The 17,411-nt window shown below is 47.8% G+C and overlaps 1 protein-coding gene across 2 annotated transcripts in view; it reads left to right on the forward strand.

The window, feature by feature from the left end:
• The window catches only part of Ubr2 (ubiquitin protein ligase E3 component n-recognin 2), an 86,426-nt gene that overhangs the window by 62,649 nt on the left and 6,366 nt on the right, over positions 1–17,411 (forward strand). For both annotated transcript variants that reach the window (XM_076557710.1, XM_076557709.1), the window contains exons 34-44: positions 840–918; positions 3,259–3,407; positions 4,648–4,703; positions 4,862–4,958; positions 5,128–5,195; positions 8,429–8,564; positions 9,174–9,264; positions 11,028–11,158; positions 12,204–12,312; positions 13,517–13,573; positions 17,038–17,115. In XM_076557710.1, the coding sequence (XP_076413825.1) occupies positions 840–918; positions 3,259–3,407; positions 4,648–4,703; positions 4,862–4,958; positions 5,128–5,195; positions 8,429–8,564; positions 9,174–9,264; positions 11,028–11,158; positions 12,204–12,312; positions 13,517–13,573; positions 17,038–17,115 (1,051 nt within the window). The remainder of the gene's footprint in view (positions 1–839; positions 919–3,258; positions 3,408–4,647; positions 4,704–4,861; positions 4,959–5,127; positions 5,196–8,428; positions 8,565–9,173; positions 9,265–11,027; positions 11,159–12,203; positions 12,313–13,516; positions 13,574–17,037; positions 17,116–17,411) is intronic.

Below are 17,411 nucleotides of genomic sequence, written 5' to 3' on the forward strand. Positions count from 1 at the left end.
CGGTGCACAAACTTCCTTGTAGGCAAAACACTCATGCACATAAATTAAAAATAAATAAATCTTTTAAAAAATGTAAAGTCTGGGCATAGTGGCACACACCGTCAGTCCCAGCACTGGAGAGGCAGAGGCAGGCAGATCTCTGTGAGTTTAAGGTCAGGCAGAATGACATGGTGAAACCCTGTCTCAAAAGAAATTAAAAGTATATAAATAATAAAACCCCTTTCTATATATTTAAAAGTGAAACCTTCCATTTTAAAATTTGATATGCACTAGTTATGGTGGCACACACCTGTGATCGCGACACTGAGGAGACTGGGGGGGGGGTGTCATAAAAGGCCATCCTGGGCTACATGGCTAGACCTGGACTCCAGAAAGCAGTGAAAATATGTAACCTGATTCATCCACTTGTCTGTGCTGCAGGAAAGTACACTTGACTCCCCATTTTCTGAGAGCACACAGCGTGTGTTTATAATAGCACTTCTCTCCGCCATTGATGGACTTCCCTGCATGGGAGACTGAGCGCCAGGGATAACGGTAGTTCCCGTGGCAGAACCCTGCTGTGCGCTCAGGGCCTGTGGGAAGTGTTGTGGCATGAGTCTGTCGTGACCGCTCTCTCGGCCTTGTTCCACTTAGTGGCTGTGCTGTGAGGGCAGCCTGAGCCGCTCTAGGCCGTGTGCTGGTCAGCCACAGCAGCACTCACTACCCTTTGGGGGGACGTTTGGCAGTGTGTAATAACTGGAATTGTCTTCAGGTTACTTGTTTGTATGTTTGTGTACGTGGCTGAAATACATAAAGATTGTGTTCTGCTGAATAATTATATAAACTGCCTATTTCTGCAGACACTTCCTCTTCAGAGACCATAGAAGACATGAGTGAGATACAGGTCCCAGAGGGCTTCCGGCCTGATTTTCATCCTGAGTGAGTATAAGACAGTCTTCCCTTTAAATCTAGCCCATTGGAAAAGTGGGCTGTTGGTGGAGTGTGCCTCGGCGGGCCTGAGAGGGAAGTATTACCAGTGTTCATCTTGAGTTCTGAAGGTCATGTGCTGTATGATGTTAATTGTAGTAGACTAGCAAAACTGTAATAAGTGGGTCCCAACACCCTTGGGGCTCAAATGACTTTTTTTTTTTAAATATTTATTATGTGTACAGTGTTCTGTCTGCATGTCCCTGCAGGCCAGAAGAGGGCACCAGATCTCTTCACAGATGGCTGTGAGCCACCATGTGGTTGCTGGGAATTGAACTCAGGACCTCTGGAAGAGCAGCCAGTGTGCTTAACCACTGAGCCATCTCTCCAGCCCCTCAAATGATTCTTTCACAGAGGATGAATATCAGATATTCCGTGTATCAGATATTTACATTACAATTCGTAACAGTAGCAAAATTACAGTTATGAAGTAGCAAGGAAATCATTGTATGAAGGGGGTCAGCAGCACCACATGAGGAACTGAATTAAAGGGTCGCTGCGTTAGGGAGGGTGAGCACCACTGTGGAGAGGTTGCTCCCTGTTGAGCGCCTGTGTCCTGATCCCCGACACACCATCACGACATCTAAATCCAGGCCACTCAGCTTCCAGCCCACCAGGTCTCAGGCTTCTTTCTGATTGCCACTTTCCCTTGGTCCCACTGTGCATTGTCTGTGAGGGAGCAGACTCCTTGACCTCTGTGGGCCTCCTTCATCTGTAATGGGAAAGACTTCTTTTGGAGTCTGTGCCTCTCATGTGCAGAGGGACCAGTAAACAGACCTGGAAGGTCTAATGTGGAGAAGGCCTCAGGCCTCTGCTTGCTCTGCTTCCCCCGGGCCTGCTGTTTGGTCTTTTCTGAGACATATATCCATACCCTCCATATTCTCCTTTTGCTCTTTCTGTGGCCCTATGCTGGATTTTGAACTCAACAGTACCTTATTGTCAGATAAGGTCATTTGGGGAGGGCGTGTTAAATCAGTGTCAGCTTTTACATTGTGTGTTCTGAGTAATCCTCTGTGTGCTGACAGGACTCCATCCTGTAGCGGGTGCTCTCTCCTGGAGTACCCAGCTCCTCATCTTTCTAAGCTTGCTTCTCTGTAAAGTGTGGTTGTTCCTGGGTGGGCCGGTGGTTCGGACCCAGGCCTGGCACTTGCTTTCCCACGCCCAGACCTGTCAGCTATCCTCTGTCCCGGAGGCCTTGCTCCAGCACACAGCCTGTCTCCTGCACAGGTCAGGACAGGGCACAGCTGTCCTGACAGCTGTCCTTGACTGTGTTCCTTTGGTTGGTTGGTTGGTTGGTTGGTTGGTTGGTTGGTTGGTTGGTTAGTGGTTGGTTTTTGAGACAGGATCTCACAGTGTAGCTCTAGCTGGTTCCATACTCACAGTGGCACCTCGCCTTTGGGGGTGGCCATGCACTACCAGGTGGGGTGCTGTGTATCTGTTGAGAAACAAAGGACATTCTGACTCCTGTTCCTTGCCACGTAACTAGTTTGAACTCTTGGTATCTTTTCTTGTCTGGAATGTTTGAAGTGTCCTTCTGATGTCCCTTTTATGTGTCTTCTTAGTCACTGGACAGTTTTTGTAACCCTTCCCTGCTGAGTCTCTGTGTGGTGTCTTGAGTTTCTCCCTTTGATGTGGCCCTCTGTTTGCTTAGATTGGCCTTCTTAGCCTGATCTCCTCTTAGTCTCAACAGGTATTCTGGCCTGGCTTCCTCTGCCCACTCGCCTGTCCACACTGGGAATTGAACCCAGAGCCTTGCTCACACACTCTGACTAAGCCATACCCCGTCCGGGTTTAGTTTCTTCTCACTGACTTAAGTGAATGTTTATGACACTTCCTTCCGTCTGTCTGCTTCTTGGGTAGCTATTTAACAGTGAACCATAGACACTCGGTGGGTACCTGCTGGGCAGGTCAGAGCTTGCTGAGTCTCACAGCAAGGTCAGTAGCCACCACCAGCTTTGAACCAGGCCTCCCAGATGTCGGTGTCAGAGGAGCTGTCCTCCAAGATTCTGTTCTGGAAACTCCCGAGTCTGTGGCTGTGGGGGCATCGCTGAGAATCAGCCACAAGTCCCACGCTCCAGACAGTAAATGGACCCGGTTGTCCCTTCTCCTTCAGCCCTGAGCCCTTCTCTGCTCATGCACAGAACACAGCTCCCCTCAGTCAGGCACAGTGGCATACAGCCGTCTCTGGAGAGATGAAAGGTTTGATTGCGGCGCAGGACAGAGTGACTGAGACATGGAGCCATTTTATCCACGTGTGCAGCTTTTGAACTAAACCTATGCATGTTTACACAGGAACCCGTATTCTGACAGCATAAAAGAGATGCTAACAACATTTGGAATAGCTACGTACAAGGTGGGACTGAAGGTTAATCCCAATGACAAGGACCCCCGTGTGCCCATCATGTGCTGGGGGAGCTGCGCATACACCATCCAGAGCTTAGGTAAGACGCTCAGGGTTGTGCTTCCTTGAGTCACGGGGGCGGTGATTAGAACCCTGTTTAGAGGCCGGTTGTGGTGGCCCACTCCTTATCCTAAGGCAGAGGTAGGCAGATCTCCGGGGGTTTGAAGCCAGCCTGTTTGTACAGTGCCAGGACTTGAAAGTGAGACCCCTGCCATGAAAAAGCAAAAACAGCCAGGCAGTGGTGGTGCACGCCATTAATCCCAGCACTTGGGAGGCAGAGCCAGGTGGATCTCTGTGAGTTCAAGGTTAGCCTGGTCTACACAGAGAAACCTGTCTCAAAAAAAAGGGGTGTGGGGGAGAAGGAACAAGCAAACAAACAAGAACAGTGCTTAGGAGCTCCAGCCTTTTTGGGCACCAGGCACCAGTGTGGGGCACAGACAGACCTGGGGGCAAACACCCACACCCAGTCACTTTGTAATGAACCTTTAGTATGAAGAAGTAACGAAGAGAAAACAGGACCGGTTGTAAAGCAGCAGAACGCTGGTTTGTTTGACGGTGTAAATAAACACAGCAAGAGAAAACAGATTGAGGTGGTGGTGATGGGAACTCCTGGCTGAGGGACCCCTAGGGTTTTTCTTCATTTTGTGTGCATGAGTGTTTGCCTGCCTGTGTGTCTCTGTACTGTGTGTGAACCTGGTGCCTGCAGAGGCCAGAATTGGCCATCGTCCCCTGCAACTAGAGTTACAGAGAGTTGTGAGCTACCAAGTGGGTGCTAGGAACCAAACCCAGGTCCTTGGCAAGAACAGCAAGTGCCCCGGGCGGTGGTGGTGCACGCCTTTAATCCCAGCACTCGGGAGGCAGAGCCAGGCGGATCTCTGTGAGTTCAAGGCCAGCCTGGTCTACAGAGTGAGTTCCAGGACAGTCAGGGATACACAGAAAAAGAAACACTGTCTTGAAAAACCACCAAAAAAAAAAAAAAAAAAAAAAAAAAAAAAAAAAAAGATGCTAAAACCTGACAAAATTTCATTCCCTTCAGAAATAATAGAACTTCCAGGCGGATCTCTGTGAGTTCAAGGCCAGCCTGGGCTACCAAGTGAGCTCCAGGAAAGGCGCAATGCTACACAGAGAAACCCTGTCTCAAAAAACCAAAAAAAAAAAAAAGAAAGAAAGAAAAGATATAATAGAACTTATTTAAAAATGTACAAAGAAAGTAACTTTTAAGAAAATAACAAAATATCCATGGCATTCAATTTACCTTCTTAACCATCTTTTGTCTTTAGAAAGAATTTTGAGTGATGAAGAGAAGCCCCTGTTCGGGCCTCTGCCTTGTAGACTGGTAAGAGCATTCGTTCCTCTCAGTAAAACCCGTTTTCTGTAAAGATGCCAAAGAACCCGTGTTTGTGGGCTGGCAGGACTTGCTTTTGTTTGTTTCACAGTCTATCTCTAGAAGGGGTCTGCTCCTTCTCTGGTAACTGTAAGACTTCTTTCTTTCAGGACGACTGTCTCAGGTCTTTAACACGATTCGCAGCAGCACATTGGACCGTGGCGTCACTTCCTGTGGTTCAAGGACACTTCTGTAAACTCTTCGCATGTGAGTGTTCCAGTGTCTGTGACCATCTATGTTCTGGCAACTTCTGGTCTTTGGGAATTTTCTTTGTAGGAGTCTAATGTCTCGGTTACAAACGAAGTGTTTTCTACGTGGTGCCTCTGCACTGACGCTGGCCTCTGAAGTGTGCTAACGTGTCCCCTTCCTTCTCTAGCCTTGGTGCCTAGTGACAGCTATGAAGACCTGCCGTGCATACTGGACGTCGACATGTTCCACTTACTGGTGCGTGTTTACAGTCTGCCTTGTGTCCTCCTCACTGCCCTCCCTCCACAGTGAGCACTGCCTTGGGCTTGAGGAGTCTCGAGCCAGAAAGGCCCAGGAGGTGCTCTGGCCACGGATTCTGCACAGCCATGTCTAGTTAGGTTCTGAGGAGCCCAGGGCTCGGGTCCGTCTGGGGGTCCGTCTGGGTGTCCTTCCTCTCTTACTTGGCTTTGCAGCTGAGATCTGTACTACAGCCGTCTGCTTTTACCCCACTAAGAGATAAAAACAGCACCGCTGCATATGTGAACCTGGCATGGATGCACCGTCCATTTCGTGGTTTTGTGCATTTTAGGAAACCCGAGCAGCTCTAGCCCTGGGGTCACAATATTAATGGCAGGCTGCCTCCCTCTCCTTTTTGTTCTCCTTAAATTAGGTATGTTCGTTGTCAAAATGGTAGCTTTCCCTATGAAATTTACAGATACACATCTCACATATTTTTATTATATTGCGAATCCCTTCTACTTTCTGGGCCCCTCCTCCTCCTCCTCCTCCTCCTCCTCCTCCTCCTCCTCCTCCTTTTTTTTTTTTTTTTAATCTAGATACACAGATGAAAGAAAACATGCTATATGTGCTCCATTTGTCCTTCTGGCCCACACACTTCATTTAGTGTGTCTGCTTCCGTGCCTTTCTTTGTACCTGCCATCTCTTCAGTCTTAATGGCTGAATACTACCTGGTGTGTTTTCTTTACACTACCTGGTGTGTTTTCTTTACACTACCTGGTGTGTTTTCTTTATTCTACCTGGTGTGTTTTCTTTACACTACCTGGTGTGTTTTCTTTACACTACCTGGTGTGTTTTCTTTACTCTACCTGGTGTGTTTTCTTTACACTACCTGGTGTGTTTTCTTTATCCTACCTGGTGTGTTTCTTTACACTACCTGGTGTGTTTTCTTTACACTACCTGGTGTGTTTTCTTTACACTACCTGGTGTGTTTTCTTTACACTACCTGGTGTGTTTTCTTTACACTACCTGGTGTGTTTTCTTTACACTACCTGGTGTGTTTTCTTTACACTACCTGGTGTGTTTTCTTTACACTACCTGGTGTGTTTTCTTTACACTACCTGGTGTGTTTTCTTTACACTACCTGGTGTGTTTTCTTTACACTACCTGGTGTGTTTTCTTTACACTACCTGGTGTGTTTTCTTTACTCTACCTGGTGTGTTTTCTTTACTCTACCTGGTGTGTTTTCTTTACACTACCTGGTGTGTTTTCTTTACACTACCTGGTGTGTTTTCTTTACTCTACCTGGTGTGTTTTCTTTATCCTACCTGGTGTGTTTTCTTTACACTACCTGGTGTGTTTTCTTTACTCTACCTGGTGTGTTTTCTTTATTCTACCTGGTGTGTTTTCTTTATTCTACCTGGTGTGTTTTCTTTACACTACCTGGTGTGTTTTCTTTACACTACCTGGTGTGTTTTCTTTACACTACCTGGTGTGTTTTCTTTACACTACCTGGTGTGTTTTCTTTATCCTACCTGGTGTGTTTTCTTTACACTACCTGGTGTGTTTTCTTTACACTACCTCGTGTGTTTTCTTTACACTACCTGGTGTGTTTTCTTTACACTACCTGGTGTGTTTTCTTTATTCTACCTGGTGTGTTTTCTTTATTCTACCTGGTGTGTTTTCTTTACACTACCTGGTGTGTTTTCTTTACACTACCTGGTGTGTTTTCTTTACTCTACCTGGTGTGTTTTCTTTACTCTACCTGGTGTGTTTTCTTTACACTACCTGGTGTGTTTTCTTTATCCTACCTCGTGTGTTTTCTTTACACTACCTGGTGTGTTTTCTTTATTCTACCTGGTGTGTTTTCTTTACTCTACCTGGTGTGTTTTCTTTATTCTACCTCGTGTGTTTTCTTTATCCTACCTGGTGTGTTTTCTTTACACTACCTGGTGTGTTTTCTTTATTCTACCTGGTGTGTTTCTTTACACTACCTGGTGTGTTTTCTTTATTCTACCTGGTGTGTTTCTTTACACTACCTGGTGTGTTTTCTTTACACTACCTGGTGTGTTTTCTTTATTCTACCTGGTGTGTTTTCTTTACACTACCTGGTGTGTTTTCTTTATTCTACCTGGTGTGTTTTCTTTACACTACCTGGTGTGTTTTCTTTATTCTACCTGGTGTGTTTTCTTTACACTACCTGGTGTGTTTTCTTTACACTACCTGGTGTGTTTTCTTTACACTACCTGGTGTGTTTTCTTTATTCTACCTGGTGTGTTTTCTTTACTCTACCTGGTGTGTTTTCTTTATCCTACCTCGTGTGTTTTCTTTACACTACCTGGTGTGTTTTCTTTATTCTACCTGGTGTGTTTTCTTTACACTACCTGGTGTGTTTTCTTTATTCTACCTGGTGTGTTTTCTTTACACTACCTGGTGTGTTTTCTTTATTCTACCTGGTGTGTTTTCTTTACTCTACCTGGTGTGTTTTCTTTATCCTACCTCGTGTGTTTTCTTTACACTACCTGGTGTGTTTTCTTTATTCTACCTGGTGTGTTTTCTTTACACTACCTGGTGTGTTTTCTTTACACTACCTGGTGTGTTTTCTTTATTCTACCTGGTGTGTTTTCTTTACACTACCTGGTGTGTTTTCTTTACACTACCTGGTGTGTTTTCTTTACTCTACCTGGTGTGTTTTCTTTACTCTACCTGGTGTGTTTTCTTTACACTACCTGGTGTGTTTTCTTTACACTACCTGGTGTGTTTTCTTTACTCTACCTGGTGTGTTTTCTTTACACTACCTGGTGTGTTTTCTTTACACTACCTGGTGTGTTTTCTTTACACTACCTGGTGTGTTTTCTTTATTCTACCTGGTGTGTTTTCTCCTTTCACTTTAAACAACAACAACATTTATTTGGCATGTGTGTTCCACAGCTCAAACATGGAGGTCACGTCCTCTGATCCCCACACCCTAGGGTGCATACACAGAAAAATAAGTGTTAAGAAAATGCAAGGATTTCACATACGATTTTTTATCATTACCAGTAGTCTGTTCATAGGGGACCCACTGGATGAATGAAGTGATAGTAACAGGCCCTCCAGGCCCCTGCAGCCCCAGCCAGTCATTGAGCTGGTCCTGGTGGGTCTCAGGGTCCCCTCGTCCGTCTTAAGTTTAAGTGGAGGGCTAAGATCCCAGGAAGAGCACAGAGGTGCGTGGCCTGGGGAGAGGCCTGTGCTGACGTTCTCTCCATGTCCAGGTGGGCCTGGTGCTGGCCTTCCCGGCCCTGCAGTGCCAGGACTTCTCGGGAAGCAGCCTCGCGACCGGAGACCTGCACATCTTCCATCTGGTCACCATGGCGCACATCGTACAGATCTTACTTACCTCATGTGCAGGTAACTCCCAGCGCCCGTTGGTCAGCTTCTGGACCTTGAGCTTTCCCGGTTAAAAGCAAACACGTCTGGGAGAGCATTATCGGAATCACAGTCAGGTCACTTGCTCTTCCTGTTTGTCTTCTGTAAAAAGTTTTCAGTTCAGTTTCTTTCTGCTGTGAGAATCCCCTGCTGTATGAATGGTTGTGCTTTTCAGTTGAGTCCATTCATCTGTGAACGGCATAAATTAAGCTCAGCTGAATGTTGTTTCAGAATGCCAGTTTTGTTTTCGCTCACATTTTGTTAGTGCCCCAGGGAGCTCATTCTCAAGCTATGTTTCCATTCAAGCATCCTGTTATTCAAACATTGCAAGACAGTGTGTGAGCTGATCGTCCCCACTGCATGGTGGCTGCAAGACAGTATATTAGTTAATCCTGCCCACATTGTAATGGCTGCCTCAGTGGTCAGATGGAGATCAGTACTGTGTGCACCCTTGAAAATAAAGTCGGTGTGTTCATAAGAATATCTCCTGTTACGTGGGAGTGTGTGGGTATGTTTGGGCACGTGGCTGGTATACTTACCAGCCCTTTCAGCCACACAGCAGGAGTGGAGACCACTGTCTTTGTCTTTCAGAAGAGAATGGCATGGATCAAGAAAACCCCACCGAGGAAGAGGAACTAGCTGTCCTCTCTTTGCACAACACACTTTGCCAGTGTACTGGAAGGTGAGACCCCAGTCTTCCAGGGGTACTTCCCACATGCCGGTGGGGGTCACCGGGGTCAGCATGAGAAAGCAGTGGGCTTGTTAGCTGGGGGAGGTCGGTGTACATTGCTGTGCCAAAGATCTAGGAGTGAGTGCCCACAGCCCTGACATAAGTGAGTCTCTGGGAGAAGGGGATCATGTCTGGACGCTCACTTGGTGGTGAGCCCTATATTCGCTCAGTAAGATGCCAACTAGTGGGCAGATGCACTCTGAAGATGCTCTCCTAAAACTAAGTTATCAGCTGGGTGGTGGTGGTGGTGGCGGCGGCGGCGCCGGTGCACGCATGCCTGCCTTTAATCCCAGCACTCGGGAGGCAGAGCCAGGCGGATCTCTGTGAGTTTGAGGCCAGCCTGGGCTACAGAGTGAGTTCTAGGAAAGGTGCAAAGCTACACAGAGAAACCCTGTCTCCAAAACAAAACAAAACAAAAAGAACATAAGTTGTCTTATCAGCAATTTCAGAATGCAGATCAGATGAGCATAGTGTGTTTGTAAGATGATCCAGGAGCAACAGAAACATGGTCTGGTGTCACTGTGCCTTGGAAGAGCAGTCTCTCTTAGGTCTTAACAATGTGTGTCAGGAGCCTATGGGAACGTTTGTTCTGGGCTAGAGAGATGGACACAGTGAGGGGAAGTGCTTGCTGCACAGACTCTATGAGCTGGGTTCGAATCCCAGCACCATGTGAAAAGCCCTGTGGGTGGTGGAGACAGGAGGATCACTGGGACTTGCTGGCCTCCAGCACAACTCCAGGCTCAGGAAAAGACCCTGCCTCAAAGTAATACAAGGAGAGTGGTGGAGAGCAGGCACCCAACATGCTCTTCTGGCCCCTGAGCGCGCACACACATTTGGACACACCACACATGTACATACACACATTAAAGAAAAGCTCTTTAGTTAGCCCATCTGAGAACCCGCACTAATGAAGTAGTCTAACATACAGAAGAACTTACAGGGTATGTCCTGGTGTTATTAATGCCAGCAAGGAGCTGACAGTGATCCAGATGTTTGTGTAGGGCATAGTTTGATGATCAGCGTGTTCTAAATACAGTGACTGGATTAAAAAGTACAGCAGGTATCATGTTCTAGATAGCACAGTAGTTTTAGACGTCACATAGTGCAGCTGTGTGAGACAGACCAGTGTGGAAGCAGTGCACAGAGTAATGTGTGGTGACCTAAGGTTCTGGAATAACTGCGGGGGCCGGGGAGGGGGTTTTTGTTTTGTTTTTTTTTTCGAGACAGGATTTCTCTGTGTAGCTTTGCGCCTTTCCTGGAACTCACTTGGTAGCCCAGGCTGGCCTCGAACTCACAGATCCACCTGGCTCTGCCTCCCGAGTGCTGGGATTAAAGGCGTCCGCCACCGCCGCCGCCGCCGCTGCCGCCGCCGCCGCCGCCACCACCACTACCCGGCTGCTCTTGGTTTCTGTGTGTGTATGGTTTTTCGAGGTAGGATTTCTCTGTGTAACAGCTCTGGCTGTCCTGGCATCTGCTTTGTAGACCAGGCTGTCCTTGAACTCACAGAGATCCACCCGGCTCTGCCTCCCATGTGCAGGGATCAAGGGTGTGCACCACCACACCTGGTTTGGGTTTTCATTTTCTAATTTTTCTGTATGTCTGCCTGTATTACTTTGACCCACTCCTAACCGTAAGGGCATCCGTTCCAAATGTCAGTCTTGTTTTCACACCATGTTTTCCTGAAGTGATCTTGTCTTCGTTGTTTTCTCTCTCAGTGCCTTGGAGGAAGAGCCCTCCGGCTGGCACCTGTGGAGGAGCGTCCGGGCGGGCATCATGCCTTTCCTCAAGTGTTCTGCTTTGTTCTTCCATTACTTAAATGGAGTTCCAGCCCCACCAGACCTTCAAGGTAACTTTCCATTTCTTTCAAATGTAGCAAGTGTTCCATGTCATCTGCTCCACCCATTAGAGTCAAGATGGATCTGGCATGGTGGCGCACACTGAGCTCAGCACTGGGTGGCAGAGGCAGGCAGCTCTGTGAGTTCAAGGCCAGTGTAATCTACATAGTGCATTTCAAGACAGCCAGTGCTACATAGAGAGACCCTGTCTCAAAAATAAAAATTAAGCCAGGCGGTGGTGGCGCACGCCTTTAATCCCAGCACTCGGGAGGCAGAGCCAGGCGGATCTCTGTGAGTTCAAGGCCAGCCTGGGCTACCAAGTGAGTTCCAGGAAAGGCACAAAGCTACACAGAGAAACCCTGTCTCGAAAAACCAAAAAAAAAAAAAAAAAAAAAAATTAAATAAATAAATAAAAATTAAAATTAAAAAATTAATAATGAAAATAAGTAGACTAAAGATAAGTTAGAAAACGTAAAATGGCTGGGGACGGATCTCAGTGGTGATGCTTGCCCTGGCATGCTCAGCCTGGGTTCAGCCCCAGCATGCTAAGAAAACAAAACAATAAACAAGTACATCTGATTAATGAGAGCACATGTAATTGGCCTGTGAATGCTGATATGCATCTTTGCATACATGCTCTGCCTCTGAATCCCAGCATGTTGCTGACTGTGAGAGCCTCTGTTAAATGTCTCAGAAATATCTGTTCTGTGTCAGTTTATATGTTACTCTTAGCAAGGTTCACTTTACATATTACTCATGAACTAGGTGCAGGAAGCAGAGGCAGGTGGATCTCTGAGTTCGAGGCCAGCATGGTCTACATAGTGAGTTCCTAGACAGCCAGGGCTACATAGAGAACCCCTGTCTCACAAAAAGAGAGAGAGAGAGAGAGAGAGAGAGAGAGAGAGAGAGAGAGAGAGAGAGAGAGAGAGAGAGAGAGAGAGAGAGAAATAGAGAGAGAAATAGAGAGAGAAATAGAGAGAGAGAAATAGAAGCAGTAACTCTCTCACTTCTGCATGGGATGTAACTGTGGGTGTGCCTCTTTCCCCCTATTTACAGTTTCTGGAACAAGCCATTTTGAACATCTATGTAACTACCTTTCCCTGCCAACCAACCTCATTCGCCTTTTTCAAGAAAACAGTGACATCATGAACTCTCTGATTGAAAGGTAATGCTTGGACATTTTTCTGCATTGTGTAGAATGGCTTATGCACTAAGCCTTACTTAGCTTTTCACGTTTCAAAGTTCTTTCGTGGGAAACTGCTGAACCTGATAGAATTCAACACATAATTCAAGAGTTGGGGTGTTTTGCCAAGTGTGGTGGCGCACGCCTTTAACCCCAGCACTCAGGAGGCAGAGGCGGGTCTCTATGAGTGTAAGGCCAGCCTGGTTTACATAGTGAGACCCTGTCTCAAAAATAAATGAATGAGTAGGTAGGTGGGTAGGTAGGTAGGTAGGTAATGTTTAAGAGAAAGAATGCGGAGTGCAGCTGAGGATTTGGCTCCAGGGTAGGATTGCTGCCAACCCAGTAGGTAAGTCTGCATGGGAGGGAAGAGGAAGGGCTATGAGGAATGTTTATTTCCTTAGTGGAACTGGTTATTATGGACTCTGTTTCCACAGTGGTCTGTGTTGCTGTGTTGTTTTGTTTGTTGATATGGGGTCTCCCTATGAAGTCCAGGCTGGCCTTGAACTTCAGACCCTCCTGCCTTGGCCTCCTGAGGGCCAGGATTGCAGATGTGCACCACCACAGCAGTCCTACTCATAGATTTGAGAGCTGAAGTATGAAGATGGCGGCACCCACCTCTAATCTCAGCACTTGGGAGGCTGAGGCCAAGGGCTTGCTGCAAAGTCAAGGCCAGCCTACACTGTCTAATGAGTTCAAGGCCAGCCAGGGCTCACATCCTGAGACCCTATCTCAGACAGGAAGACAAGGCAATGGAGCGTGACTGCAGGTTATCAGAACCTGAGGTGTGTGTGTCGGGGTTAATGGGGATAGCTTTGGTTAGGGCCGATGAGACGGATCTGGAGATGGGGGTAGTGACGCCTGTACAACAGTCCGAATGTGCTTAATGCCGGGGAACTGTTAATAATGGCTAAAATGGTCATTTTATCTGTGTTTCATCACGTTTTTTTAAACGTCTGAGAAGCCAGGTATGATGGCATATGCCTGTAATCCTAGCACCCAGGAGGCCAAGGCGGGGGATCTGAAGTTTGAGGCCAGCCTGGCCTTAATCGGGGGCCCCATATCAGCCAACAACACAGCACAGCTGTGGAATCCGTCCGAGCCCATAACAAACCAGTCGGAGGCCAGCAGGCTGCAGAGTGAGACCCTGTCTCACGAAAGTAATCTCCCTCCTCTGTTTGCCTTGAAGTTGGTGCCAGAGCAGTGAAGTTAAAAGCTATCTGAACGGCGGAAGAGGGGCAATAAGGTGAGTTGGAGCCCCCTGGGTATTTGGTGTGGGGTGGGTGGAAGAAGCCACATGGGGTGTGAGTGCCGCGTTCCCTCAGCATTGGCATGGCCCTCGGTATCCAGGACTGCACAAGACAGAGCATCTTGTCTCAACATGTCAGTCTCCTGCTGGGGGTGGGACAAGAGCACAAATTCACCACATCCTTGGCAGGGAAGAGAAACAGAGGTAGCTGTGTTGGGGGAACTGCTTTTAGAAATGTAGCTCTTCATCCTGGGTTTTGTTAGCTGTTTTTCTTTATCCAAACATCAGGAATGGTATGAGGTTCCATGAGCTGAGTGTCTCTCCTGAGACATCAACAGACCAAAGAAACAGTTCTAGCCAATAAGTTTAGCAATTACTTGTCACTTGTAAGAACGTGGGTAGGGAGTTACTCACCGAAAGATCAGGGGTGACCGAAATGTTCCACTCCACCATAGGCGACTACTGACAACCCCACCCCCAAGACCAAAGGCTGCTTAGAGCCAGAGAGTGGTGACTGGATCTCAGATGGAGCCTCTGGTCACCTCCCCTCTCTTTCCTGAGGGAATGTTTGCAGCCCCATCAGTGTGCAGACCAGCTGTGTGTGTGTGCTTCTACATTTGAGTGTGGGGCCACCTAGATCTCCCCCTGCTGTGTGTCAGCTGGGAAGAAGCCACCTCACTCCCATAGCACCCAGTGACTATCCAGTCGTGGCCAGTTTTTTTTTTTTTTTTTTTTTTTTTCAAGACTAGGTTTCTCTGTTTAACAACTCTGGCTGTCCTGGAACTCACTTTGTAGACCAGGCTGGCCTTGAACTCACAGAGATCTTTCTATATCTCTGCATGCCAGAAGAGGGCACCAGATCCCGTTATAGATGGTTGTGAGCCACCATGTGGGTGCTGGGAATTGAACTCAGGACCTCTGGAAGAACAGCCAGTGCTCTTAACCTCTGAGCCATCGCTCCAGCCCCCTTGTGGGCAGTTCTTTCCCGTTCATTTCATCTGCCTCTGTGCTTTAGTTGAACTCTTGTTGTGTGAAACATCCCTCTGGTCATACAAGTGTCTCCCCGTGGCTCAAGCCTGCTGCCTCTCCAGTCCACACCGCCGTGACCATCAGAAGACTAGATGAGATGACTTGTTTGCTCAGACACCCGGAATGAGAATGCCTGCTCTGAGGAATCGGAACCTTGTGTGATTCCGTTTTCACATTTGTAAATGGTTGCCTGTCACCACCCTCGACCCTTAGCCTGCAGCATTCCTGTGGGACATGGGGCTGCTGCTGCTTTTTTGTTTTTCTTTGGTTTTGTTGAGGCAGGGTTTCTCTGTGTAGCCCTGGCTGTCCTGGAACTCACTCTGTAGACCAGGCTGGCCTCAAACTCACAGAGATCCGCCTCCCTCTGCCTCCCGAGTTCTGGGTTTAAAGGTGTGCGCCCCCGCCGCCGCCGGGCTGACACAGTGCTTCTTAACTTGAAGCACACAGCAGAGTAACTGGCAACCTTTCAAACTATAGAAGCCTCCTGGCAGATGTGGTGTTCTGATATGGGAGTTCTGGCATGTGTGCTCCCCTTAAAACTGCAGCTGATGGTGGTGTGACTAGCAAGTGCTGTCTGAAGTACCCCAGGGGGACCCACACTGTCTTTGCAGTAGCTGAGAGTAGATAACCATAGGGCGTTCCTGAGCTGGGCTGCCACAGAGGTCGGGGTGCCTCACACTGAGGAAGAGGCCCTGAGGTACTGACTGGATTTGAATCTCAGCTTTTTCTGAGTTCCGTTCAGTCAGAACCAGTGTAGCTGATAGAAAGAAAAATGGATATTGTGAGAGTCCAGCTCTTACCTGCTCCCACCTTTTGAAGGGTTCTTAGGTGAAGGAGAGAGGAATGAGGAAATATGAGGAGATGATAAGAAAGACAGAGACACAGGATAGCTTCGGGAGGGCCCTGGGTCAATACTCAGCCACCCAGAGCTTTATTCAAAGGGGCTTTTTATAATATGCCAAGGGGAGAAGCAAAAGACCTCCCCAAGCACAGATGTACAAAGTGTAGACCCTTCCAAAGACCCGGTAACCACGCCCCTGGCCAGATCATCCCGTTATGCAGCCCTGCTGGGTAAAGCGAGCCCGGAGTCTCTGACCCTGAGAAGGTCTCACTAGGAAGCCTCTGTGGGCTCCCGCATGCTATATTCTTGGAGTGCCTTCCGATCACCCCTGGTCAGCACAGGACATCAGTCCCACATTGTGTGGTGGGCTCCCATCCTGTGTCACGCAGGTAGAAGCCAAGAGTGAGCGTCCTCACCTGCCCCCTTCCTGCAGCCACCAAACTTCTGCTGGAAAGGGACAGATGACTGTTGTGCTCAGCATGAGTGACGAGGTCATCGGGAGAGTGGGAGCTCTAGGGGGGGGGCTCCCGCCGCCAGCCCAGTACAGACAGGACACATACAGCACAGCGTAGAAGACAGGCGTGCTTCGTTTTGTTTGGGTTTTTTTAACTTTACATTTTTATTTGTGTATGGATGTGTGTGCAAGCGTGCCACAGCGTGTGTGTGTGTGTGTGTGTGTGTATGTGTGTGTGTGTATATGTGTGTGTATGTGTATATATATGTGTGTATGTGTGTGTGTATGTGTGTGTAAGTGTGTGTAAGTGTGTGTGTGTGTGTGTGTATATGTGTGTGTGTGTATGTGTATATGTGTGTGTATGTGTGTGTGTGTATATGTGTGTATGTGTGTGTGTATATGTGTGTGTGTGTATATATGTGTGTGTGTAAGTGTGTATAAGTGTGTGTGTGTGTGTGTGTAAGTCAAAGGAAAACTTGCAGGCATTGACGCTCTCCTTCCACCGTGTGGATTTCAGGGGTTGAAATGAGATCCACAGGCTTGGCACCAAGCACCTCTACCCACTGAACCATCCCACCAGTGTTGGGTAGAGGGAACACTCTCAAGGGTGAGAGTCATTTTAGACAGCCTTTATACTCTTTCTAACGTCTCTACTGCAGACAGCTTCCCCTGGAAGGGCCTTTCCTGCCCAGAGGACTGATAGACCCATTTGGATTACCTTTAAGAGGAGGCACTGGTCTGTCCTTCACTAGGAAGCCTCCAGCTGGGGCAGAATCTTAGGTGGTTTAGCTGGTTCTCTGTTCATGGCCTTTCAGGTTCAGAATGTCCTGTCTCCACCACAGCCAGAAATTCACTCAGGTCTCCTTTTGTAGGAGAGAGAGTCCTGCAGTTTATAGGGAGCTTACAAGGGAGGGATTCGTACCCTGACCTCCAGGCCTGTTGATGGCGGATGGCTTCCTAGCGACTGGATAGCAAGCGAGAGCATCTTTAGTTACCTTCTCTGGCCTACACTGTGCTAGGCCCTCAATTGCTCAGTTCAGCCTCTCTTGATTGACTTTGACTTAGCCAAGAATTTGCCTCACATCATTATGACAGGGCCGTGAATTCACTGAGCTCTTCACATTTCTAATTTCTTAGCTACCCGAGAGGATCTAACAAACTGATCGACCTTCCGGAGGATTACAGCAGTCTCATTAACCAGGCGTCCAGCTTCTCGTAAGTTCTTCTCTCGGCCCAGGTCCTCCCACAGACAGTGGGGGGCGGGGGGGGGGGGGGTTGGTGGTGGTGGCTCTTGGTTTTGTTTGGGGACAAGGAGTCAGCAGTCCTTTCCATAACATGATTAGTAAGTGTCACTTGCTGCCACATTTCAGAGTAGGGCATGGAATGAGAGGTGGCGGCAAGAACCTTTTGTGATTCTTGATCAATTTTTAAATACTTGGCACACAGGCAGCATAAAGAGTACACTTCCATGCTGGAGAGATGGCTTCCAGGTCCTGAGTTCAATTCCCAGC

Source organism: Peromyscus maniculatus, chromosome 21, assembly GCF_049852395.1.
Source record: "Peromyscus maniculatus bairdii isolate BWxNUB_F1_BW_parent chromosome 21, HU_Pman_BW_mat_3.1, whole genome shotgun sequence".
NCBI lineage: Eukaryota > Metazoa > Chordata > Mammalia > Rodentia > Cricetidae > Peromyscus > Peromyscus maniculatus.